The 26661-nt window shown below is 36.5% G+C and overlaps 1 protein-coding gene across 1 annotated transcript in view; it reads right to left on the bottom strand.

The window, feature by feature from the left end:
* Positions 1 to 26661, bottom strand: part of LOC113237646 — a 156085-nt gene that overhangs the window by 69939 nt on the left and 59485 nt on the right. Inside the window, exon 7 of the mRNA XM_026474257.1 lies at positions 17785 to 17949. Coding sequence (XP_026330042.1) covers positions 17785 to 17949 — 165 coding nt within the window. The remainder of the gene's footprint in view (positions 1 to 17784; positions 17950 to 26661) is intronic.

Here is a 26661-nt window from a genome sequence, read left to right as displayed (position 1 = left end):
TTCCGGTTCAGTGTTAACAATGTTCTAGATAACTACACAAATCACATGGTCTCTAACTGGGGAATTCTTCTACAAAATTTAATTATCCAAATTGGTCCTACGGAGAATCGAATGCGGACTTTCTCATCGACTGCCCACAGTGCAAATCATTGGGCCACCGCGGTAAGTAGCAAGAAATAGCTAGCTACATTTATATCACAATGTCGTTGCCGTACGTGCACATTCGATATACGTATGCTATTGGCGACACTCATCTACAATATTTTAAAATACACGGTGAAATCTTTTGTATGAAATGTGTTTAAACATATGTATATTTTCTATGTAATTTTAATATCCATGTTATGCGCGGAATAGAGTTCGTTTTATCCATTCAATCCTGAATTTTATTCTAAAACAAAATACTACAAGGTAAGAGAACACGGTACCACAGACGTCCGCATAAATTTCACCCTAGTAATCCCACGTTATTCGATTGAAAGGATTACGATGTTCTTTATCAGCCCTACGAAGGGTTCGGACGATAAAACAGACAAATTGAGAAAGTCAACCCTCTCGTGTTTTAAAATTTAACCAAATTTGGTATAAATTGATTTTGAACTATTAATACTTTATCACTGTTACATGGTCTAATTTATGTGTCTATCGACAGTATAAACAGGTTTGTCAGAGAAAAATAAGGCTACAATTGTAGATATATAATTTGACAAAACTTTGCTAAAACTGTAATAAATAAACTCGGCAGAACTTTATTGTATGTTTCGTTCAACATATTGTCATAAGTCAACAACTTTGTCAACGACACCATTAGCAGAACTGGAAACAATAACTCCGCCCCATCTTCTCCGGCGAAGTTCAACAAAAGAACAACCTTCTCAAGGCGGTAGTTACGATGGCAGATTTTGATAAACGTAATTATTCCATCGGGGAGGACATCTATGGCTGTAGAATGCGGGTGCAATTAGATGGCAGGGCTTTGTGGGCACACAGTATAATGATGTCAAAGCCGCACGGTGGAACGAGCGCACCACCCTGTGCAGATATAGTTAGATATATCAAATTTTTACTGCACCCTCTTCGTCGTGCCGCGACCACTCGACTAGAAATATAATCGCTAGATACAGATCGTTTTGTAAACACGGCCGGGAGAGAGTTAGCAACGCGGTCTATATTAATTTTCATACTTTTGCTAATTGCTTTTTCACTCTCGAGTTTTATCACCATTTGTACCCGAAGCGGTGTGCGTTAATTGCTTTATAAATGTCCCCTTACATTAATAATAAAATAACATCTGTGTGCGGAGAATAATGGGCGCAATGTTTGTGACATCTTTTGACACATTCAAGTTTTCTGTATTCTTTCATGTGTCATTCTGCATTTGAAAGATCTATTCATTCCTCCCACTTATATAAGACAACTAGTTCTTTTAGTTTGTGAATGATTTAATCCACGTTATAGAAGTGAGATATGGTCACACGCCACGCTGTGAAGAAATAATCTATAGAGTGATTTGAAAGTGTTTATATGTTGTGTCTGGAGCATTCGAAAGCTCAACGGCGGCGGTGTGGGTCGACTGCGTGATGAGATCACGCGATACGCACGGTAGTGAAGAGATACATCACACTTAAGATGTATGTGATACTTCTCATACTAGCGCATTTAGCAAAACAAAAAAATATAAAATAATAAATAAAAAATAGTCAGACATATCTGGAATACTATGCGACACACGATTGCCAATTCTGTTTAACGGTAATGTGTAAAAGCGAGGAGTCAGACCAGCTCTTTTTTACGTCTGAGAGTGCTGAGCTGACTGGTAACCGAAATGCGCCTGTTGAGAGGAGCAAGAGACGTTATCCCGTTAGACAAAATTAAAAACGAGTTTATTCGAGGGACATTTAAAGTGGCGCCTATACAAGAAAAACGAAAGGAAAACCGCTTACGTTGGAATGGCCGCGTAATGTGTAGGGATGGCAGCCATACGACCAAGAAAATCTCAGGTTAGGCAGACTCCAGACCACTCGGATTGGAACCGTCCCAAGAGTCACGAAGGCGATGGGTGTAGACCTTTACTTAACTTACCTAAAGGCGCCCGGAGTCAAGGCGCCCGGAATGAAGGCGCCCGGAGTGACGCACGAGGGCTAGGTGGGCTGACCCAAAAGAAATGGGACACAATAGAAGAAATAAAAATCAGACATAAAGTAGCAATTAAATTAACATCTTCTAATATGGCCTTAGTACCGCCTTATTCAAATTATATAGTCAACCTACAATACAGTTATTGCGAAAAATTAAAATTAATTATTGATTTTGTAACAAAGCAGAAATAGCTGAAAATTGTAACAGTTTAATATTGATTACATAAAATTAGTACTTAAATAAAAAACTTTTTACCTGAACTTTACGAAGTTTTAAGGAACGCCAAATCAAGTTCTAACCATGACAATGAAAAAAAAAACAATTGACTATTTTTTATTTTCACATGAGACCTAAAATGAAAAAACAAAGTAAATTAGAATTAAAAAAAACTGCATTATTCTGGGGAGATTACTTGCGTGCCGTGCTGGTGTGTGTATTATAATATTGCAGTAAGTTTTTAAAAGCATTTCGTGTCTTGTTTGTTCCCGAGATCTCGATCGAGATCGAGAAAGGAGGAAATTGCTGCCGATATTTTCTAGAAATTCATAGCAATTTTAGTACTTATTGACTGGGCTTAAATTAGTCGTTTCCACAAGTTTACGTTTAGTGCGTTAGATTTTAGTAGATCTGCAGTAATAGACTAATAAAATGTAAGCTACAGGACGCTACAGGATGCTACCAGATGTCTCACAACTCAACTTCAGCACTTAAACAATTTTGAAATAGTGAATATTGGCGCTCATTGCTCTGCCTGTTTACCATGCAAATACGTACCGGCCGAGCGCCCGACGCGCGTCCGCAACGCGCATGCGCGCCCGACATGTCATGTGGAGCGAGACTCCATACTTTCCTAGGAAACAAATCACGTAGCCGCCACTTTCGACCACTCGACCACATCACTAAATTATAACTACATTCGAGACCAATTCCCAAATGGGGCCCACGGCATCATAATATTAGGGGCTTCTAAAAGAAAGTACTTTCTAAACTAATAATTTGTTACAATGTACAGAATTTCGACCCAATAACATTGTCACGTACAGTCTGCGACGGACTTACACGATTTAATTCTGCCTTACTATTTACATCATCAAGAGACTAGACGTAGCCTTGGATTCCACACCTATGTTGTGGGTTTTTTTCAAAATTCGCACGTTAGATTGGAATTCCCTGTCTGCAGACTTATTCCCTAAACGCTATAACTTGGACCTTTTCAAGGCGAGAGTGAGTAGACATTATTCAGATGTGCGTGTTTTATTGTCGACCTCATCGTCACTTCCAATAAGCGAGATGGACGTCAAATGCGCACTTATAGTAAAAAAAAATTTTTTTACTGCTTGGATGTTTGGTTATCGGATCCTCGGATTAAGGGACACCATGTGACGCAGCGCCCGCGCATAATTGTACAAGCTATTTACTTAAAGGCCCTGTCATTTCATTACCCGCATGTTTATTAAAAGAGCTAATACGATCGTCTTAACATACATTGCAAGAACTTGTACTTCATATAATTTCATTTCTGTAATCCTACAACCCAAGTCAGATGTAAATTTCTATGCAAATGTAAGACAGTATAAGAATAAATGAGCGTGGAGTACATTAAGAAGCCTCATTTCAGCCAACTATCTCACGAGGTACCGCAATGCAATTCTGCATCGATTGCTACGCTTGTAAATCTATCGCTTTCCGACATACTTTTGCTGCTTATTGTACACACAGATACAGAGCGTATCTGAGGCGATCAAATCTCCGGTCAGATTTACTTGTAAATGAAACAAAAGAAAAGGTCATTCATACATTCGCTCGGTGCTGAATACATGCTAATAAGCTCGCGATAGTCCACGCCTTGTTTACCAAGTAGGGCTGCGCACATTAATCAATACATTCTCTTTTTTACGCGCCACACTTAAAGATAAATGATTCGGAATTTTCCAACCAATTTTACGCGCTCTCTGATGGTAGGTAATTACCGAAATGGCCAATTATGTTCATTGCTGTATTTAAGGCGATTGTTGTCAGTGTAAATGCGTTGTTTTCTTTTGAGAATGAACATATAAATAGATCGTTTATTTAAAAACAAATGACTTAATCGCTGTTCTTTTTTAGAGCGAGGACGGAAAGCGTGAATCAATTGGAAAACAGTTCCGCTGGTGTCTAGACAATTTTGTTGTAAATTGTCACGCATTCGCCTTTCGTCACTTTCGGATATGTAGAAATTTTCTAGCGCTGTGAAACATTACATAATGGACTACACTCTTGGACACATAATTCGAGCCACCATGCATGTACTAAATGCAGTAGGTTTAAAAAAATTTTAGATTGTTCAAAACGATTGTATGACTTTGAAAATGGTATACTAAACGTGATTTACAAGAGGATTTGTTGAAAATTTGAATTTATAAAACCGAGGAAAGCTTTTTTCGATGATGACAATAGTGTTTTGTATTCTCGTAATTCGCAATTCCCTTCCTGTACACATGGCGCACCCTGGGCAACAACCTTACGCTGATTGGCAAATCCTGTTACCACGATGGTAAGCATTAAAGTGCATGCTGTCGATACGATAAAAAGCAGTTCTTTTTAATTTTTTTTATTATACTAAGTGATGGGACGAACAGGTCATGCGCTTGATATGATACGCCTGTCCATAACAGTTGCAGTTACCTTACCTTACCTATGTAAGGTGGCAGTACTTCCCTGGACGAAGTCTTTCACATGGAGCTCTACTGCTACTAAATTAGATTCTATATTTCTATTCTACTTCTTTGTGTTTTTATTTTAAAAATAAAAATACAAAGTCGCTCGAATTACGTGTTCGGGAGTGTATATGTATAGATATCCGTTCGGAATGTCTCGTAAATTTTTTTACGAGTTCCGATGTTTCCAGTGCTTTTATCTTAATTTGTTCCATAAAGACTTTTGCTCGGTGCTAGAACAACAAGATCGAATGGCACGGAAAATGTATTTTGTAAAAATTGCCTTTTACATCGCTGTCTACACTATTCCATATTCGTCTAGGACAGTTTTCCTGTATCTGGAACACTTAAAGTAGCTGGCTTTGCTGACCCATCTCGAATTTCCATTGTATGTAAACACGGAGTAGACATACATGTATGAACATTAGGGGGTCACAACACTTGACGAGGAATCGATTTAATTCGGTCAGAAAAAGCTTTACGTCCTTGCCATAAAAGCGATGAAGACGTTGCGCCTTTTCTTCCGCTCGGGCCGTTGACGTGAAGTCTTTTTGCTTTTATTTTAATATATGAACACAACAAGTGTGGTGACTCCCTTATGTGTACTGTACGTTAGTAGACTTTAGAACTTTTTTTAATTAAGGCCCATGATAACCTGGCGTAATAAAGACGTTCTCGATAACCTCCGTTCCCTGAATCACGCAACAATCCAAAAGATTACTGACCCCAAGAAGCACGTATTAAAACAGGTTGCAATTTGGTTAGGTCTGCACAAAATGATATACCTATGTAATATATTATTATTATTATATTATTACGAGCCCAGGTACTAATATAGGTAGGTAATAATGCACTTACTACAAATGTATGTTGCAATTTACAACACCTTTCCAAATTTAAATATGAAAACAAACCTGATCAGATTTGTTATGTGTTTTTACTGAAAACATTCTGAAGTAAGTATAAGATTTAGTTTAATTTTAGTATGGCACTGCAGCCCAACCTACGAAAATTACGACATTCATGTTATTAGGACGTAGACAGGACTGGCTGAGAAAACATACCTTAAAAAGTGGTGCGCCGAGTTTTTATTTTTTGTATGATACCAAGTAACGGAACGAACAAGACGTGCGCCGGATGGTATACGACAACACGCCTGTCCATAGCAGGTGCAGAGCCACTTAGAGCTTCAAATCGCGAAGATCTGAGAAGCACTGCCACTGGGCCCGTCGTCTGTTATTTCACCTGCATCCTTACCCATCAAAACCGGAACGCAGTAATGCTTGGCGGCAAAAATAGGTTAAGTGGCAGTACTGTACTTCCCTGGACGAACTCTTTCATAAGAAGCTCTGCTGCTACTATGAAGTAGTAAATCTATTATGCCTACTGGGTTAAGAATTATTTGCGAAATCATATCCAAACTACATAATATTATATAGGAAAATCATAAACCCTATAAAAACAAATACTAAGTAGATAATGCATAATGCATTGCACGTTTGCGGAATATATTTTCATTCTTAACGACACTTTCATATCGATAAACCAAATCGATAAGCAGTAGTGATAGTGGATGATCTCACAACGACGATATTACGTGATAAGACGCAATGTGAATTGATAAATATAGCAACTAATAACTACTCTCACCAAAGTTAGTAATTTCTCTTAAAATAAAGAAAATACATTGGAGGCAGATAATACTACATAACTATTTTTTCGGATGAGGAAGTCTCGGCTACGATTCCGTTGAACCAATTTGGGAAATAAACTTTTCTAATTTTTTTACACACACTCACAGCCTCGTACTAGGGAAACCCTGAGTCGCGGGTGCCACAGACACTAAGGATCGTATTCTAGAACTCTACTCAATAATGCTCAAGTCAGGATATGAGTATGGTTTAAAGCACTCGAAATCATACTCAAGTTCCTGCCATTAGGGTCGTATTTCCAGTGCTTGAAATCATACACTGATCCTGACTTGAGCAATGAGTAGAGTTTTGGAATATGACCCACACATAGACAACCACAAATTACACCCAAACTCATGAGAGAAATAAATGTAGATCATCGAAATATTTCTAGGCAGTTAAATTGGTTCTGGTCGGGTATTGTGGGTAATGCATCGGAATGAATTTCATAACTCTGGTACTCACAGTATAGAAAATTTTGGTGAAATTACAACCTATTGAAACTTATGTCTCAGGGTGACAGGCGCAGTAGCAGTGCGCTTCAGATCTTTGCGATTTTAAGAGCTGAGTGACACTGCAACTGTTATGGACAGGCGTGTAGCTTACCTTCAGGCGCACGATTTGTTCGTCTCGTCACTTGAATTTATATTAAAAAAATGGTATAGCATTCAGGTATTTTTATTATTATCTAAATCCAATTTTTAATAGAAACTTGTTACTAATTTTCAATAGGATTATTTTTTGCTGGTTTAAACACAAAAAAAATTAAGAAATTACATTAAATATAATTAAATACAAAAAAAGGTTCACCGCAATATTGTTACAAAAACTTTCTAACATGAAATGATCATCGAATAGTTAAGGCCAAAATGCAGATGCATTACTGCGAAATTCGGCTAATCCGGAGAACAGATGCTGATGGGATTATACAACGAAAATATGATAAATACATAACCTCGTTATTTAAAATAAGGCCTATCTATAGGCGTTTTCATAATTTTTATGTCTTATTTCGTTTCGGACATATAAAATAGAACACCGGTCGATCCGATATCCAAAGCGAAGAACAACGAACGAAATGTAGAATATTCTGAGAATAAGCAGTCTTGCACATAGGCCTTTGTTTCACGGATGAGTCGAAATAGGAGTCTCCTTATAAATTTTGAAAATCGAAAATGTAACAATTACTTTCTACCAGCCACAAAGAGATGATCTCGCCATCTAGTAGACAGTGACTTGTGGTTGGGTGGGTACATTCGTTGATCAAGCAGCCTGAGGCGAGAGAGATAAGAATGAATGAAAGTTGGCAGATAGCATAGTGTCCAACAGTGTCAAGGCCAAAGCGTGTTGTTGTTTGTCTACGCATTATGCCAACTATATTAAACTATACAGACTGCAATAAAAAGCCATTTCAAGCTTTATGACAAATTTAACAAAAGAAGGTTACATTTACCATACATAGACAGCGATCAATAATTAATCTGTATATGTGCATGTTCTGCGTGGGCATGCATGTGTGTATGAGCACACCCCGGACACTCCATACAACGGTCGAAAATTATTTACCTACTACTACTTACATACTACTGCTACATACAGCAAGGCGCTATCTGCACACGCGCAAATGTGTCCGTGTAGTGGCAGGGTTACTCATCACTTTCTTGCACTATTACGTTACGTGATCAGAGCGGCAACATAGCGAAAATGCTAACGTGAATCTATTAATAGAATCCAGAATTCTAATAATTACACATGTCTATTTATATCGATATAATATCATATTGTTCATTAATTCACTAACGAGAGTAATGTTGAAGATTTATTTAAAAAATATATTAAAAGCACTTAAAGTGTTATATTTTGGACATGTACATACATTTAAATAAGCTAACCAAGGTATTTGAAATTGCGTGTCCAAGTTGATCATCATTACTTAGTTAATAATTAGGCATATTCGCTACTTACGTAATATTTATCGGCAATACGAATTGAAAATGATAATAAACAGCCGTACACAGCACAATTCACGACCATTGTAAATAGTAACGTAAAATGATGTTTTATATTAACGTACAAGTTTCGTAATGAATAAATGAAAACTATATTCAAATATCAAATCTCTATTTTCGCGCGAAAACGGCTCGCCGGCAGCCTTGTTGTCGTTCAGTCAATGTGACCGGCAATGTGCGGGGCGTGGCGCGGTATCTAAAGCTAGGGAGGGGCGGAGAGTGTCTGTTCTCTTTACTTTTTGTTCTCTGGTATGAGTATAAAGTCACTCATTTTGTTACAACCCGTATAAGACGGGTAATCTATTAAATAAAAATAGACATCGATAAAACTATAGTAATGTATTTAATATCTTGATATATCAAGTAGAATTTGTTTTGATAAACGGGATGATAAATTAATTTATTGGCAATTTGTTTATAGAATAACTGTTTTTGTAAACCAACAGTCTGAGATTGTCTTACGTCGGGAACAGTGTCGTCGGAATGCTCTCGCGCATTCTTCTACATACAACGGATATTATACGTATCTCTGTTTATTTACGTCGAAGTCGCCAAAATATTTGAATCGCAAAAAAATACGATGCTATTGTGTAATGTACGAATTCAAAATATTGCTATTAAATTCTCAAACCAAATACAGGGCTTCGCTCAATGAAATGTTAAAATGTGGAAAATTCTATTCATTCACATATCCCAATATAGAAAGCCAATTTTATGGAAAAATTTCGAATAATCTAAATAAACCATCGATCACAGATAAGACCGCATTGATAACTTGCAATTTAATCCACGCAGCGATATCGTCACAAAAACATTATCGCATAATGCGACCTGCAATGCGCGTGCGCGGCCACGCTGTTCGATGAACGTTTATCGCTCTATCACCGCAGCACAATGTTATCGAACGATCGCCAGCGACATCTCGCACTGCACGGGTGAATCTGAAATTTTTTAACATTGAATAACCGCGGAAGTACAATTCCCTATGAAGGTTAATAATGCCCATTAAATTTAAATTCAAATAATCTTTATTTCGTAGGTAAATAAGGTTTAATTCACACTTGAAGTCGTCACATTGATTAAACTCTACTACTCATTTGTAAGACAGATTCCCCTGAAAAGAATGAGTAAGAAATTCAAGGGGTTGCTGTTTGTAAATAAATATTTGTAAACACTTATCATTTACAATAGTTTTTCAAATAATAATAGATCGAGTCAACCTGCAAGAGCGTGTTACGGTAACGGGTACTACCTACCCGTTACCGTAAACGGGTACTAACTACCTTGTATATTGTATTGGTATATATATAGTTTTTGTTTTTAAAATTTTGTATATCAACAAGAATCTAATTATAGAATCGTATACGTTACCCCTTAAATGAATTTGTAACTTTTAGAAGACGACTGCAAAGAACAGCCAGTTACACAGTACAGTTACAGTTATCAGTACTGACTAGATCCAGCATATCTTAAAATTGACAATTGTGACAAATTTTGTCAAACGCCTTAGCAAAGTCGGTATACGCGTCCACCTGGCCATCGTCATCTAAACCGTTTAGAATAGAATAGAATAGAATAGAATATCATTTATTTCTTGTAAATATGGTAAGTACAATCTAAATTAGATGTTACAAATTAAAATAGAGTTCAGCATATTTTGCCAACAAGCGGCATAGAAATATTTCAATAGTCATAATAATTGTGATGAAACATGTCAAATATAAAACTTATCAAAAATACAATTAAATGTCGGAAATTAATAAAAAAAATAATTATAATATGATTAAAATTAAGTTGTCACAAGTTATCATGCAGGGAATCACTGACATTGTAATTACATTTTTCAATCAATAGTGATGTCAATTTCTTTTTAAATAATGATAATGGTAGTGATTTTATGTCTTCCGGTAGTTTGTTATAGATTTTAGGTCCCATGGCAACTACACTCTTTCTCAACAATGCATGCAATTTAACATGAACTATAATAATAATAACGCACACACTCAATAGCCCCGCACTAGCGAAACCCTGTGTAGCTGGTGTCAGGGACACACACATAGACAACCACAAATTACATCCAAACTAACGAGACAAATAAATGTAGGCCATACAAATATTTCTCCCGGCCCGGGAATCGAATCTGGGACCTCTGCGTGGCAGTCCGGCAGGGTAACCGTTCGGCCACAGTGGCAGTTAAAAAAATGTTTGTAAAGTGATGTTTTCTCTTTACCTGTACAGTTAATTCAAGGGATAATTCTACTTTACTAAGTAAACTTGCAAGTCCGTGTACGGTTTCAATCTCCCATCCATAAGATTATCTACTCGCGCACACAGGCATAGAGTTATGACACGGTAGTGCCAGTCGTTGTTTGAATAAAGCTTGTGTACCTGCTATCTCGACCAACAAGAAAAATCAATAACTAGAACGCTCGGTATAAAATCGTATGTAAATATGTTTATTTAGAAACGATTTTATACCGAGCGTTCGTTGATATTTCAACGAATGAACCCAAACATCACACATCTGTTCTAATCACTTCTGTCAAATGGAGTTTAATTTTACACTGTACAGTTTCCAGACGAGCGGGTTTGACGTGGAAAAGTGTCATGTGACAGTGTACGCTTAGGGCAACAGAACTGCCTGGACCGTAGGGCAATTAAAACAAGGCTTTATGGTTTCGCTATAAGAGTTAATGTCCTTGGAGGTTTTAAAGAAGAGAGGGCGTAAAACTGGCTCTAGGCGAAGTTACGAATTAGAGACGGCTGTCCACCCTCGTTTTGAATACGAACTCGCGACTGGAACGTGGCTTAAATCGCATAATCCTATAATTCGACAACAACGGAGCATCTATTGAAGCGTGAAATATGTACAAAGTATTACAGCAAAAAATTAATGAATAATTAATTTACTTTGTTCTTTTGATCAGTGTTTATTTAGGTAAAGTTTATTCACCCAATTTTCAATACGACCCTATTCAAATTCAAAATTGTGTTACAAATACATTTCAATATTTTAATTATTAATGAGTAAATATAATCGAAACAATAAGATTAATGTCATTGATTAAAACTGAAGATACGTGTACATTTACTAACGGTAATTTATCAATCAAAATATTGCACTCACGGTAGAGTTGAGCGCGTAACAAATAGAAAGGCTTCCAAAGGGGGGCTAGCGGTTGTGACAGGGGAACGTGGACGTGAAAACAAAGTATCCAATTTCTCCACTTCCCCACTTCCGACGCAATTACGACACAATATCGTGGGGCTGCGGTTCTGACCACAGCGTTCGAATCTAGGCACTGGCAATCTCGTTACGGTACATAAAATACAGCTATATTGTTCTTAGGTTTTTTTTTGCAAGACCTATACAAACAAAAGAAACCTGTATTGTCTACAGGTGTATTGCTTTGTTCTGTATGCGGGACCGTAGACCGCGACAAATGAATCTTTTCGTTTTGCGAAAAGGATAACATTAACTAATTGACAGTAATATGAGATCGGGTATCTCGGGGCATGAATCAAAATGACCCTTGGATTGAGTAGCTGTCACTGTGCTGATGGACTCCGTGGGGTGCAAAGGGGACACGTCCCCGTAATGCGGTGTATCAACAAGTCCGGATTACGGTTACACTGCTTTATTATTTTGGATCGATTAAACCTTGGTAATTTGAGATAGGTTTTTGTTCGGCATTTTGACACGAAATGAGTAAATTGCGTTTTTTGACGTGAAAAATCACAATAGATTGATCTATATATTGTAATGTAACACTTGGTTATACTATTATAATGCAAATACCACCCTTCTTAACACAGTTGAGTAAACAAGATTAAAAACAAGAAAATGTCAAAGAAAAACTGACTTCTTTTCAGTGGCTGAAACACAATTGTCTGTAAAACAACAGACTCACCTTACAATAGACATTCAAAGCAGCCCCTGTGCTTTGAAGGGCTTCACAATAAAAAGCCCTAATATTTACGAAACAAGAAAAAATACTGTTCAACAGCACAAAAGCTCTTATCGCCTCCGAACACTGCGGGCCATTAACGACACTTTACAAAGATTTGAGGGCAAGTTTGTCACCATAATACAGAGACCTTTATTCCCCTTCGGTGTTTTCACGAAAATGTTTAACAAATATGTAGTGCTAAAGCTCTTATGCAAATGGACAAACTTGACACTCTGTTAAAGTGCTCATTACGTCACAATCATTTTGAAAAGAGTTTGAGGCGTGCCAATCAATATCGATCGCCTTCAAGAATTGCCAGACACTATTAAGTATACGCGTTATACTTATAATGCGTTGTTATTATAAATTATGTGCAACGTGGCGCCTCTAGTTATGTACGAAACGAGCAAAAATACTGTTACATTTTGTTTAATCGAATCTTCACCAACGTTCCCCAGACTTATAACTTTTTTTTATAATACAAAGTGACGGGACGATGAAGTCGTGCGCCTGGTGGTAAGCGATACGCCTGTCCATAGCAGCTGCAGTGCCACTCAGAGCTTTAAACCACAAACATTTCAGGGGAACTGCCACTACGCCTGTCATCCTGAGACACAAGTTGGACAAGTCCCATGTGCCTGTAATTTTACCATTCAAAGCAGTTACTGTTCACATTACCTTTTGGCACCAGAAATAGAAAAGGTACTAGTTCTTCACTGGACGCACTTTTTCACAAGGAGCTGTGCTGCCAACTAAAACTTCTAATTCAGGATATGATCATTGAGTCACTTCGAAATCATAAAAGGGCACCGTCAATAAATGAAAAGAAGAAGATTGAGTTACAATGGTAAGTAAATGGATGCAATGCAACAATTTCAATGTCATTCTATAAAATTTCTTAAATAAATAAAGAGAAAAGGAAATGAAATTAATTTGCCAAATATGCAAGAGAATTAAGTACATTCACAACAGTAAAAGGTCCCAGATAGTACGAACGCCTACCCGTAAATCTAAAAAGCGTTACAAAATGACGAAATTGTTTATACCAGATTGAAATAAGTTTCTTTTATTGGATAATGAATTATAGTGTAGAGAAATGATTTGTTTACGTATATAAGATCATTAGTGTAATTGTAATGTTGTATTTCGACAATATTTTGTGTTTATTTATTTACATTTTTTAATATTGAATGTATTTAATGTTATGATGTTTTAGTACCATGATATTCATTTATTTTTTCTGAAATTACTCCAGTAGTTTGTTATAATTATTATACAAATATCAAACATAACGAAAAATTCCTTCGTTCTGACAGAATACTTTGTTAATATTTATTATGACGGCCTTGGTGGCCGACTGGCTTGAACACCGGTTTTCATGGTGTCGCCATCTCTGAGGTCCCTGAGGTTGTTTCCGATTTCCATAACTCAAGCGCTTGTTGTCTAATATTTATTTATTTATTTTTAATTACATTTTTTCAGTTAAATTATTTTGTTTTATATTAATCATTATTGTTTATATTATTATTGATAGTCGTCAATAATATAGTTAATATAGTTCGAAAGTAATAATATAGTTATTATCCCTTGACTTGGCATTTTTCAACAAAATTTGGCAAATAGATGTAATTCCACGAACTTTTGAGGTCGGTTTTTTAAAATGTTTATAAAGATTTATGAATAATAATATTGTGACACTGGCAATATAAAAAAAATGTGGTATAGGAAATGAAACTATTTTTCCAGATTTAAATCGCGTATATTTGTTTTTTCAAATAAACCAACAGGTCCATGAACCCTTTACAGGTCCATGGTGACGGTTGACTGAGGTGGTACAGTCATCAACCAGTTATGTCTAATATTAATGCAAACCACCCTATTTTTTCACTATAGTTACAAAAGTTATTAATTAAATATCTTATCTAAATTTTACAAAGAAACATTCAAATTTACGATACATTGTTTTACAAATTATTTTATTGTAACAATATAAATTTTTATTGAGTTAAATTTATTATTAATTAATAATGGAAATTACAATAAATTGAAACATATTAATTAGTACTGTAGTCTGATGTCTGTTTGGAATTTTTCATCAAAGGAAATATTGGATCCCAAACTGGTGGTACGGAGAAATCATCTTCCCTGTTGAAAACATTAAAACATTGGTTTGTTTGAAAAAACAAATATACGCGATTAAATTTGGAAAAATAGTTTCATTTCCTATGTGTAACAATCGCGAAAACCTAAGAACTCGATAAAATTGTGGTAGCTAAACGGTTTGACCTACCGACCCTCAAGCAGACGTCGTGGTTTCAAATCCGGACTAGCACCTCTGACTTTCTCGGAATTTATGTGCGAAATTTGTTTGAAATTTTAGCATGAGCTTTTCGGTGAAGGAAAATATCATGATGAAAACTGCACGTCGTAGAAGGTTCACAACCCTCGAAAAACGTGAAGTCCCCAACTTAAACCCTAAACAAGACTATGGACTAAACCTTAGCCTGATCGAAGTTACGTGCCCAGCAGTGGAACGTATAAATGGGTTGATGATTATGATGATGATGATACTGATAATATTTTTTTATTTATGGCACAGTAACAGACATCAGATACGAATAATATAAAAAAAAACACTTAAAAATTAATACAGTACGCATATCTGGGCCCAATTACTCGTATAACTATGCTCAACATTCAAAAGTACATAAACCGACGCTAATTTTATTATTATTATACAATATATAATACGATATGAAATATAGTAAGATTGAATTTTGGAATGGAAATTTGTACTATGAAATTGATTTTAATCTGTGTACTAGACCATTCCAAAACACGTAATAACACTATTTAGAATGACAAAAGCTCTTGTCACCACTAGTTAGCGGCATACTACGAAAGTACGCGTTGAAATTATTATCCCATTGTGTCTATTGTCGGTTTGTGGGTACATTGAGATGAGAGTAATTCATCATGTGGCACAGGTACCAGTTGCCATGAGTCATGTGAATGGTACGCAGTATTGTTATACTTTTTTTGATCTACATACATGTGGTTCCAATCTGGTAATATTTTATAATATAAAAGTATTACTAAATATCAGCTAATACCAGCGAGATGTACATACTCTGTGGCCCTTTCCAGCTTTATTCGTTTGTTTTGTTAAAATGTATGTATGTTTTTTATTTTTTTAAATATTATGATTGAGGAGCATCGGAACTAAAATCGTTAAGTCATATTTGAACTTTTTTTTAATGCCTCTTTAAACGGTAAATGTTGTAGGTTTCAATGAGTAATTTACCCACCCTGAACAGCGATCGCCCAATCAGCGATATACTTACATTTCAAATGCACGGATCTGAACACAAAACAAATCCTTTAAGTGAGTGTAGATGAAACGAAAATCATAATTTAACAATTTATCGGTTTTGGTTCCAAGTTCATAATATTCGAATTTTCGAAAGCACCCGAATAGAAATTTCAATGTGTAGTAAATGTAAAAGTTAAATTAGTACGAATGGGTGGTTTAACAACGTCTTAAGGATGGAGTGTTCCGGACCTTTTAGTCGACCGAATTCACACACACGGTGAGGCCGTTCCTCCCTATCGGACCTGGGACCTAATTCTTTTTTTAATTAAATTGAAAAGTTCCTGCGCACACATCGAAATGTATGAGATAGAAAATCTATATTTAATATACAATAACTGCCTCCGTGGCCGAACGGTTACCATGCCGGACTGCCACGCAGCGGTCCCAGGTCCGATTCCCGGGCCGGGAGAAATATTTGTACGGCCTACATTTCTTTCTCTCGTGAGTTTGTTTGGGTGTAATTTGTGGTTCTCTATGTGTGTATGGGTCACCCTACTCCATACATGGATTGTAGTGGTAGTACGCAGAGAAAGACTTGCAAAGACAATGGTAAAAGTATATTGTACGTAAAAATACAGATACTATGGTGGCAAATCTTTCCTTGATGTCGTATATAGGTGGACAGTTGGTAATGTCCTACGTGAAAACAGAGTGTCAATTGCATGTTTAATAAAAGTGCTAAAGTACGCTAAAGTAGGCACGTGGCTAAAGTAGATCACCGCCTGCGCAGAGTTATGCCGAAGAATGTATGAAACCATACAATGTGTGCCACGACACCCGCGACACAGGGTTTCCCTAGTGCGGGGCTATGCTGAGTGTTTGCGTTATTATTATTATTATAAAATAATATATTTAAAGATTGCAACATCCTTGTCGTAACTAACGCATTTGCATTTCGGTAACTTTCGAGATATTGACACCTAGTATTCTTTGGTAATAAAAAATGTGAATTACGATGATTTTGCTTAACAATAAAACTGAAACTAATTAAGATATTAAAATACCGATTAGAGAGGTTGAAGAACTCATTCCGCTGATATGTTAATAACTCAATTTCGTTATTAATATATCAGTTAGTTATGATGACGGCAGAATCGTATACGTAAGTAAATGTATCTTATGGTATGCCTACGTATTTAATAGCTACCGCAATTTCGTGTGAAAATATAGGAAATGTAGAAAGTAAGCCTTCTTATGCGAAAGAAGATACCAAATATTGTCAAAGAAAGAAGTACAGTAGAAAATAACGTTAAATCTCTTGGAGGTTTTGTAATCTTCTCAACGTTATACCCGTTTTATTGAACCGTAACACTGTAGAACCACTCCTGCTCAACACTACCTTGTCAAGGCAATAAATATACATTGTAATGTCAAAAACAGCATTTTGAGAAAAAGCTGCAAAAATATTTTTTCACTTTTTTGTGATTTTTAAGACTAGAAAAATACATTGAACTTTGCACATTATATACTCCTGGACACGTAATTGGAGCCACCTCGCATTTTTGTCGCAAAGGGCTAGAATACTAAAATAGTGTTATCATCGAAGAAAAAGTTTTCCCTGGTTTTGCAAATCCAAATTCCTAACATGAACTTGTGGAAAATACGTTTAGTATACTAGTTTCAAAACTGCATAATACTTTTTGATCAATCAAACATTTACTAAGCTTAGGCACCTCAATTCTGAAAACATTTGGTGGCTCGAATTATGTGTCTGGAAGTGTATATTAAAGCGTTCCAGAAAATCCAGTCATTACAATTATAAGTACTTCGCAAAATGTGCTATTCTATTGAAAAAGTAATAAATTTCTTTTGACTTGATAACAGCCAAAAGATTGTTGCTGTAATGAAGCTAGAAAACATTATTGGTACTTGTAGTGTTCTGGTTTGACAGGACAGAGCAGTAAATGTCTTAAAATTACGACTCACCAGGATCAGCAGCCAGTTGTCGATACACGGCCAAGGCGACGTCGTCCTCGCTGACGAAGTCCCACAGACCATCGCAGGCCACCACCACAAAGTCCTCATCGCCGTCAAGGTCAACTGATACAATCTCAGGGCTCGCTGTTACATAGGGCTTGTATTGCGCGTCACCTGGTAAAAAGAAAGAAATTAAACACGTGCAGGTGGACGTCGTAGGTAACTGTCTAATGCTCAACACTGCCGTCTAGTTACAATTTTAAGTAGGATAAGGGAAACACCACATGTCATGTCACAGGTCCTGGAATTGTATTAAGCTAGTCAGAAAAACTTTATGTCTTTGCAATTAGAACGAAAAATATATCGCTACAGCGAGACGTGCATCATCTTCTTCACATTCATTGCATGGACATTAATATTTTCTGATCGGCTCAAACCGATTCCACGTTATTAGTGTGTTTTTACATGGTTAAAGTATGATAACACATAATTATAAGGTATCGCAGTTCGACCATTACAACACTAATGGACTTAAAACGATTATGATGAGAATTAATTACATAATTACATCACAAAATGGAACATGAAATTCTGACCCGAACTATGTGAACAACTTTATTGAGTCCAATTTGTAAGTTACATCCCATTCGTGCTAAAGGAGTCGATATGAGCATTATTTAGGGGTTACACCACACTTATTAACACGGAATCCGCTTGAGCTAGTCAGAAAAAACTTTATGTCAATTCAACAAGAACGAAAAAGCCGATGCGCGTTATGCTTCTGCTAACTTCGAAACGTACACCGTCTTTTCCACACGGAGGTAAATTTTTTTTCTGACCGGCTTAATGCGATTCAGTGTCGATAAATGTGGTGACACCCTTAAGCGTTGAAATTGGACTAAGTTAAGGGGTGCTTTTAATTAATTCAAATGTTAGTGCAAATCAAAAAATATTCGTCAATTGAATGAAACTTATATCTTTTTGTATAACTGTATGGCTAGCAAGACATGGTGCGACTTGCGCGAGAGCGATATAAAGCGCGCAATCTCTATGCGAGAATAGCAGTATCTCGCGCTTTATGTCGCTCGCGCAAGTCGCGCCCCGTTGTGCTAGCCCTACTGTTGTCATTAAGATGACACGGATAATTTTCTATCTTTTAGTGAAAGAGAAAGAATTATTAAGGAAATTACTATGTGTATGAGCAATGGGATATCTTTTCCTTTCAAAACACGTGATAAAATTTTGATAAATTGTTATAACTTATTTTTTACCTATATATTTTTGCCCTTTACGAACGCGATAAAACATTGAAAACATTTTTTTTTTCGGATTTAAAATTGCGTATATTTGTTTTTTCAAATAAACCAACGTTTCGGTTCCTTTACAGATCTCACGTTGACGGCTGACGGAGATGGTTAAGTCATCAACCAGTTATGTCTAATATTAACGCTAACAACAGTATTCTGAACTATAATTACAAAAGTTATTAAAATAAATACCTTGTTTTTAATTAACAAAGAACATTCCAAATTACGATATAAACCATTTGCAAAATATTTTATTTAACAAAAATGATTTTTTTCCTGAATTAAAATTATACATCGGTTTGTTTGAAAAAACAAATATACGCAATATAGACCCGAAAAAATAATATCTTTCCATATAAAATATCTATTTATATATTTAGGAGATTTGTAAAAAGTTTTCTGATTTTTATAGTAGTTTTAAATTGTCTTTGATACCATAAAAAACGATGATTAATACAAAGATCGAACACTCAGAAAAAATCCTTCGATTCGGCCGGATTCGAACCGACGTCTTCTAGCATACCGCGGCAGACACCTGTACAAACTAAGCCACGGAACGAACCGGCGGACCTCACGAATTTTTCTATATGCTTATTGTCGAGTCTTTGTATTTGGTTTTTCAACGACTTTTTAGTCATAGCGCCATCTATGAAAAATCTATGAAAGTTTTATTGACAGGGAATCAAGCATCAAGCCGGTCAGAAAAAAGCTTCCTGTATGTAAAAAGAGCTAAAAGACGTTATGCGTTTATGTGTCGGCAGTCCGAACTTTTTTCAACCGGCTCAAGTCAATGCCGCGTTATAAGTGTGCGGATTTCCTAACTACACAAGGTACGCAAATTATGATTATTTTGATTTCAAAATCAAAGCGCTGGTTCAAACACGTAAGTAATTATTAGTAATATTAAATGAGATAAGCAGTAAACAGTAACAGAGTTAAAATTCTAACAATCTCGGAATTTATTCCTCAAACATCTCTACATTAAGATAACTGCAGATAATTGTACAGAAGGTTACGTAGTGTTATTATATGTATTTAACCATTAAAGTAATCTAGCTACATAGCAATCTACGAATTACTACTGCTCTATGGGAATCACCATACTTATCGACACGGAATCCCATTAAGTCGGTCAGAAAAAGTTGTATTTATTTATTTAATTGCATCATGGATAACAAAAAGACATGTATCTCGTATAAATATCGTCCCTGTTAAGGTATTGCAATCTATAAGTATAGGTCTATATGTATACATATAGACATACATTGATTGACTACTCTAATATTAAATAATTAAAATAGAACAAAATAATAACCATATTTAAAAAAAACTAAATATTATAGCAAGTGGAGGTCCATAGTACTATGGACTGTCTCCCGACAGGCGTGATGATATGTATGTAACATATCATGTACTAAATATTCTCTATATTCTATTAGAAATCATACGTGGCCGATGTGTGATAGAACATTTAGGCCGCAAATTCGGTACGGTGCGGTGGAGACTTCGGCGGGGCGTTCAAAGTTTGCGCGTACATTGCGCGCAAACGTGTGTGTGTCTTATGTTGGATACATCCCACACAAGACACAATGTGCGTGTAAACCTAGAACGCCACACTAAACGTACCACTTTTGTAAACTTGTGATCTAAATGTTGTATCTTATTCTTCTTATAGCGCTAGGCCATGTAGCGCCCGGGTGTTATCAACACCCTTGTGCCCTCTAGTAGGTACGCGAATGGAATCAAAATGGAATACTTTCAGCTTTATTTTCCCCAGTGATCGGAAGTTCGAGTGCAAATGATGCAATTATAAAAGATGTTGGGAAGCAATAGCTCGTTTCGAGGCTGACGTAGGCTCTTTGAAGTCGTCGCAAGCGGCGTTCGGTGCCTTCTAAGACCCTGCGCTCGTGTGCACGGCACACCCGGCACCATAGGTAAAGCCGGCACTGGCTCTCTAAATGACAAGAACTCTTCTATTGAGCAGGAACTTTTAGAGCCCAGTAAGCGCATTTGCGCACTGCATCCGAGAATATACTAGTCTAGGAAACTCGGACTTACTTCGGATGTCGCTTTTACACTAAGTCCGATACGAATCCTAGAAAACACGAATATCGATTGTACACCTAGAGATAAAAGACACTTCGGACACTTGTGACATTTCGGGCGGACATTTCTCGGATTCGGAATTAATACGAATCGGACGTAGTGCGCAAACGCTGTAATGCGTTAAATTTCCTTTTAAATATTGAATATTTGGCATCACTTTTTATTATGTCTGGTATTTTATTATGAACAGCCCGACAGTAACTAGATTCCGCATGGATCACCGGCGCGAAACATGTCTTTTTCACTGTTGTTGCATGAAAGTAAAGATTTTTTTCTGACCGACTTAAGCCACGTTAATAAATGTGGTGACGCCCTATCTTGTAGCTACAAATTTATTGTTTTCCAAAAACTCTCCATACCAAGCTAATCGTGCCTTAAACTGCGGATATCCCGGATACAGACGGGGCGAGGGGGTTGAGTTAATGTTTCCGTGATAAATCTGCTGTGGAACGTGAATCGATAGGTTTAACCAAAACTATCCGATATTGTAGAGATGACTTGGAGACGATTCTCTGTGAAGAAAACGTCAGCATTATTGCCTAGGGTTGCGATTGTCAAGAATTGTCGATATGTTTGATTTTATTTTATCCGGAACCTTATCGACCAGCGCTAACATGGAAATCGTCTTTGTTGTCTTGAATGTCAAATAAAGTAATGTCAATTTCGATCACAATATCTTAGATATACCAACACAATCATCTTCTGTACGTTAGTGAATACTACAGTACATTTAACGTATAGTACGTACTCTATAGTCTATGAATATTTTATGATAAAAATGTTTGTAAGTTACAGAACATTTGTAGAACGACTAGTGTAAATTGTTTAAATATGTAAATATCGTGGTGGGAAAAGTATACATTTTTTGCTGGGGGTGTTCATGCAATTTTGTAAGTATTACGATTAGCATTTACACATTTTGAAATAGTACGTCAGCAATATAAACGACAATTTCTAGTACTTTTTTTTATTATACCATTCGATCCTGTTTCTGATAAGGATCAAAGTCTCTATGAGACCAAGTGAATGACAAAAATGACAAAATAGTACATTACTGCAGAGGCCGGGAAGAAGGGATAACTGGAAGAGTAAGAGTTACAAGGACGGGCGCCAGCGAGGCCTTGTATTAATATGAGTCAACCAATCCCCGTTCCCGCCGAGGCATGCATATTTTTCTCAAACAATGTGAGGAAATAATAAAAGACTTAAGAGACAAAGATGTATAATACAAAAAGTAAAAAAAATATTAATTAACGTTAAAATTTATACAACACAATTGTTAAAAGAAAATGTTATTGTTTTTCCAGGCAATTTAATAGTAAACTATCTGCTGCACTTCTGATGATTTGTTTGAATATTTATCTATTATTATATTTTCGTTAGCGCTCTTCTCACCAGCACTCATTTTCGCGACTAAAATACAAAAAAGAAGAGAAAAAACAAAAGAATACCAAAACACTTTAGTACAAATGTTACCGTTTTTTTTAAGAACAGGATATTCATTATTCTCGCAACTATAAACACTGGGCTGCATGAGTTTGCCTTTCGCCAGTTTACATAGTTCATTATTAGTAGGTAGATTTAAAAGTTTATAGAAGAGGACAGTAATAGATTTTCACATTTACTTTGCAGGCTTTGGTTGGGAAGAAGTCGCATGGTCCATAAATGACAAACTTTCCGTGTTCATTTTTTTGAAAGTTTGCATTACGTTCAAAAAACGATCATTTCCGACCATATTTGACAAAAATCTTATACCTTTTAGAGATATTTAGATATTTCATCATCTGTCATTATAGTTACAGAAAAAGAAACAACTAATGGAAAATGTATTGCGTGTTTCAAAATAATACCTATAAGAAAATGAAAAATAACTATGATAGCAGGAGTTGCGCTTTCGTGTGAAATTGTGAGTACATTCAATATACCTATGTGCATAAATATTTACGATTGTTACTAATCCATAACATGTCCCACTGCTGCGCATGAGCCTTCTCTAAAAAGACGGTTCAGGTCATACTCATTTAACTTACTTAATTTGAACATTTGTTAATATTTTTGTGCCTTTAAAGGGCACTTAAAATAAGAAAAATATGGCATATAAAAAGTTATCTTAACGAGCCATTTTTCATCATAGTATGTTTCCACCCCTAAGTTTTAAGGGTTAGTCGTGTACAAAAGTAATCGATATCGTCGTGTGCACTGTCGGCAATTGCACAGTCGCTACTAGCATCGTAGGTTTTTAGGGGGAAGTTGTTCGGTCACTCTAATAGGGCGCGACGCGTGGTCATAGTACCAACACCCTACCCACATAAACAGGGTGGTGAATAACGACCCTAAGTATGCTGTGTTTTGTTCTACATACAGAAATGTACATTTGTATACATTGTTTTCAGAATTGGTTTATTTTTATTTTTACCCGTAATGTGAACTTTGTTACCGTTGCATACGGAACAAGAAACCGTCCTTATTCATCTAGTTAATTCTATGAATGAATAATATAATATTTATTTCTTTATTTAAGCCATTTAAAGAGCATGTACTAAAAATTTACGACACAGTAAATGGCTCGATAATAACGTCTATAATGCAATGCCATGGGAATGTATAGACTAAGTGTTAGAAAATAAGTTTACACCAGGATTCGAAGCGATAATTATTATAGTAATTAGCACGATAATTATATTGATAAATATATGTATTTATCTTTTATTGTTTACATCAATAAAAACAAAATGTAGGGTGCGTGTGTGAGTGTGTGGGCGTGTGCGAGTGCCCCTCAGATCTTTGCGATATAAAGCTCTGAGTGGCACCGCAACTGTCATGGAAAGGCGTGTAGCTTACCATCAGGTGCCCGACTTGTTCTTCCTGTCACTTGAAATAAAAAAAAAAGACTTAAATCCGTTTTAAACTTACGACGTTACAGCATAACAACTGTTTATTCATCATCGACATTATACACAACACGCACATAGATAATTAAATTTTACAAAGACAGAATGTGATGTCCCATTAAAATGTCCTTGCAATGGCGTTTATCACAGTGGACAATGAATCACTAACAATCAATCACTGCTCCACTCTAATAGTAACAACATTAAGCACACTTTGTTTCAGACATCCTGTATGTAACAATGGGGTAGCTCAAACAACGACCGGCGCCTACATCCCACCGCGCGACGCCTAATTATCTTGTAAATGCTATGCATTGTCTAAAAATGCACGTGGGCTGAAACATTTATTATGGCTCTACAACTTTAAAGCAAACTTTGAATAATCACTTATAGCCGGATTTTTGATTAGAAATTACAAACTAACAGCTACTATTATCACTTTGCCATGTTTATTCTATAGTGATGCACTTTCTCAATAAATTCACTAAAACAGATATAGTCAAAAGAAATTCAAAAGATTTTGATTATTTTTTTAATAGGACCAAGTGACGGGACGAAACAAGTCGCCCACCGGGTGATAAGGGACACGCCTATCCATAACAGTTGCAGTACCAAGCAGTACTTTTAAATCGCAAAGATTTCGGGGGCGTTGCCACTGCGCCCGTCACCCTGAGATACCCATAGTTGACAAGTCTCATGTGCCTGTACCGGAAAGCAGTAATGCTCACATTACCGCTTGGAGGCAGAAATACGTAAAGTGGCAGTACTTCACCGGGCGAACTCTTTCACAGGGAGCTCTAATGCTACTAAATTTACCTTGATGCCCTATTCAGTAAATCAGTGAAATTCACTCCCCTTAGACACTATATTTATATCATTAAAAACTAGCAAAACGAAAGGACAGTCACAGACATTATCATTAATTAAAAATCGAATATCACTGTATTAGCACATATAGAAAAGACTAGCGACAAAAGAAGTCTTTCTCTTTCTTCTTTTTTGCCTTTTTTATAGCTCTGCACTAAAGAAACCCTGTATCGCGGGTGCCATGGAGATACATAGACAACCACAAATTACACTCAAACTCACGAGAAAAATAAATGTAGGCCATACAAATCGACTCATCCGTAGAACAAAGATCTATGTGCAAGACTACTTGTTCTCAGGACATAGTACATTTCGTTTTTTCTTCTTCGGTGTGGATGTCAGACCGACCGTTGTTCGATTTTATATTTCCGAAACGAAATAAGATATATGTATAAATTCTCAAAACTAATTTACATAGGCCTTAGTTTGAATTACGAAATTATCCTCGTCTTTTCGCTATGTTATCACATCGGACTCTGTTCTTGGCATGAGTCGAAATATTTCTCTCGGCCCGGGAATCGAACCCGGGACCTCTGCGTGGCAGTCCAGCAAGGTAATCGTTCGGCCACGGAGACAGTTTCTCTAATCTACCCATGTGACGCTACTTAGAACATTAATACTCAATTTACGCTACCGCGGATAGGAATGCATGCGAATTTACAAATTAGATACGATACAATAGTTGCGGGAATTCCCGAGACTGCGCGAGAACTCTCCAGAACATACGCGACCTGTTTTATTAATTCCGCGGGAATGTAAATTGAGATTATGTGCACAAATGATTCTTGCTCGCGCACGCAAAAATGCAACAGAATACAATTTATTCTTACCAAAAGCAGGTAGACATTTGAACCCTACCTCCCAAACTAAGCGAATCAGTGTAATTTTTTAAAGTAAATTGCAAGGAGAATGTATTTTATCTTCGCGCACGTGCTATGCTATAAACATATTTAATCTTTTTTGAATATAAAATAAACTTAACCGCAATCTCATTTAATACTAAGCTATAATGATGTCTACAATGTTACGCGTTTGTCTAGCATATGCCTATTCACTCTAACCTTGAATAGTAGCCTAAATTGTAGCTTTGTTATATAAAAATAACTAAATATAGACACATAGTCCAATACTATAAATACTAGTTTCTTATTCAGCATTTGTCGACCATTGCAATGCAATTTCAAGCCATGGTGGCCTAATCGTTTAACCTACTGCTTCTCAAGTAGAGGCAGTGAGTTGGAATCCGGACTCGCACTTCTGAGTTTTCCGGAATTTATGTGCGTAATTTAATTTGAAATTTTGGACTTTACGATGAAGGAAAATATCGTGACGAAACTTGCACGTCGAAGGCGTACTCTCTAACTCTCGGAAAACGTGTGAAATACCTAACCCGCATTGGGTCATGGGGGCGGACTATGGATTGGACCCTCGCCGGAGAGGAGACCCATGTCCAACAGTGCGACGTATAAATGAGTATGACGATTGACCGTCTGGTCGTACTCATCATTCCAGACGAAAATAAAAAGGATGTGGAAGGACTACCCCTACTTTAAATAAACAATGACACTGAAAGAAGTGATTTATAGACTCTGCAGCAACATTTACATCCCTATAAGGCGGGAATCTGATCACAGGATTACAAGCGAATAATGGGCGGCACACGCCGCTACCAACGCCGCCCTGGTGAAAAATGACTGCATGCCGATCATAATAAC

The sequence above is a fragment of the Hyposmocoma kahamanoa genome, unplaced genomic scaffold, assembly GCF_003589595.1.
Source record: "Hyposmocoma kahamanoa isolate Upper Pololo Valley unplaced genomic scaffold, ASM358959v1 93, whole genome shotgun sequence".
NCBI lineage: Eukaryota > Metazoa > Arthropoda > Insecta > Lepidoptera > Cosmopterigidae > Hyposmocoma > Hyposmocoma kahamanoa.
This window is presented reverse-complemented; position numbering and strand designations above follow the sequence as displayed.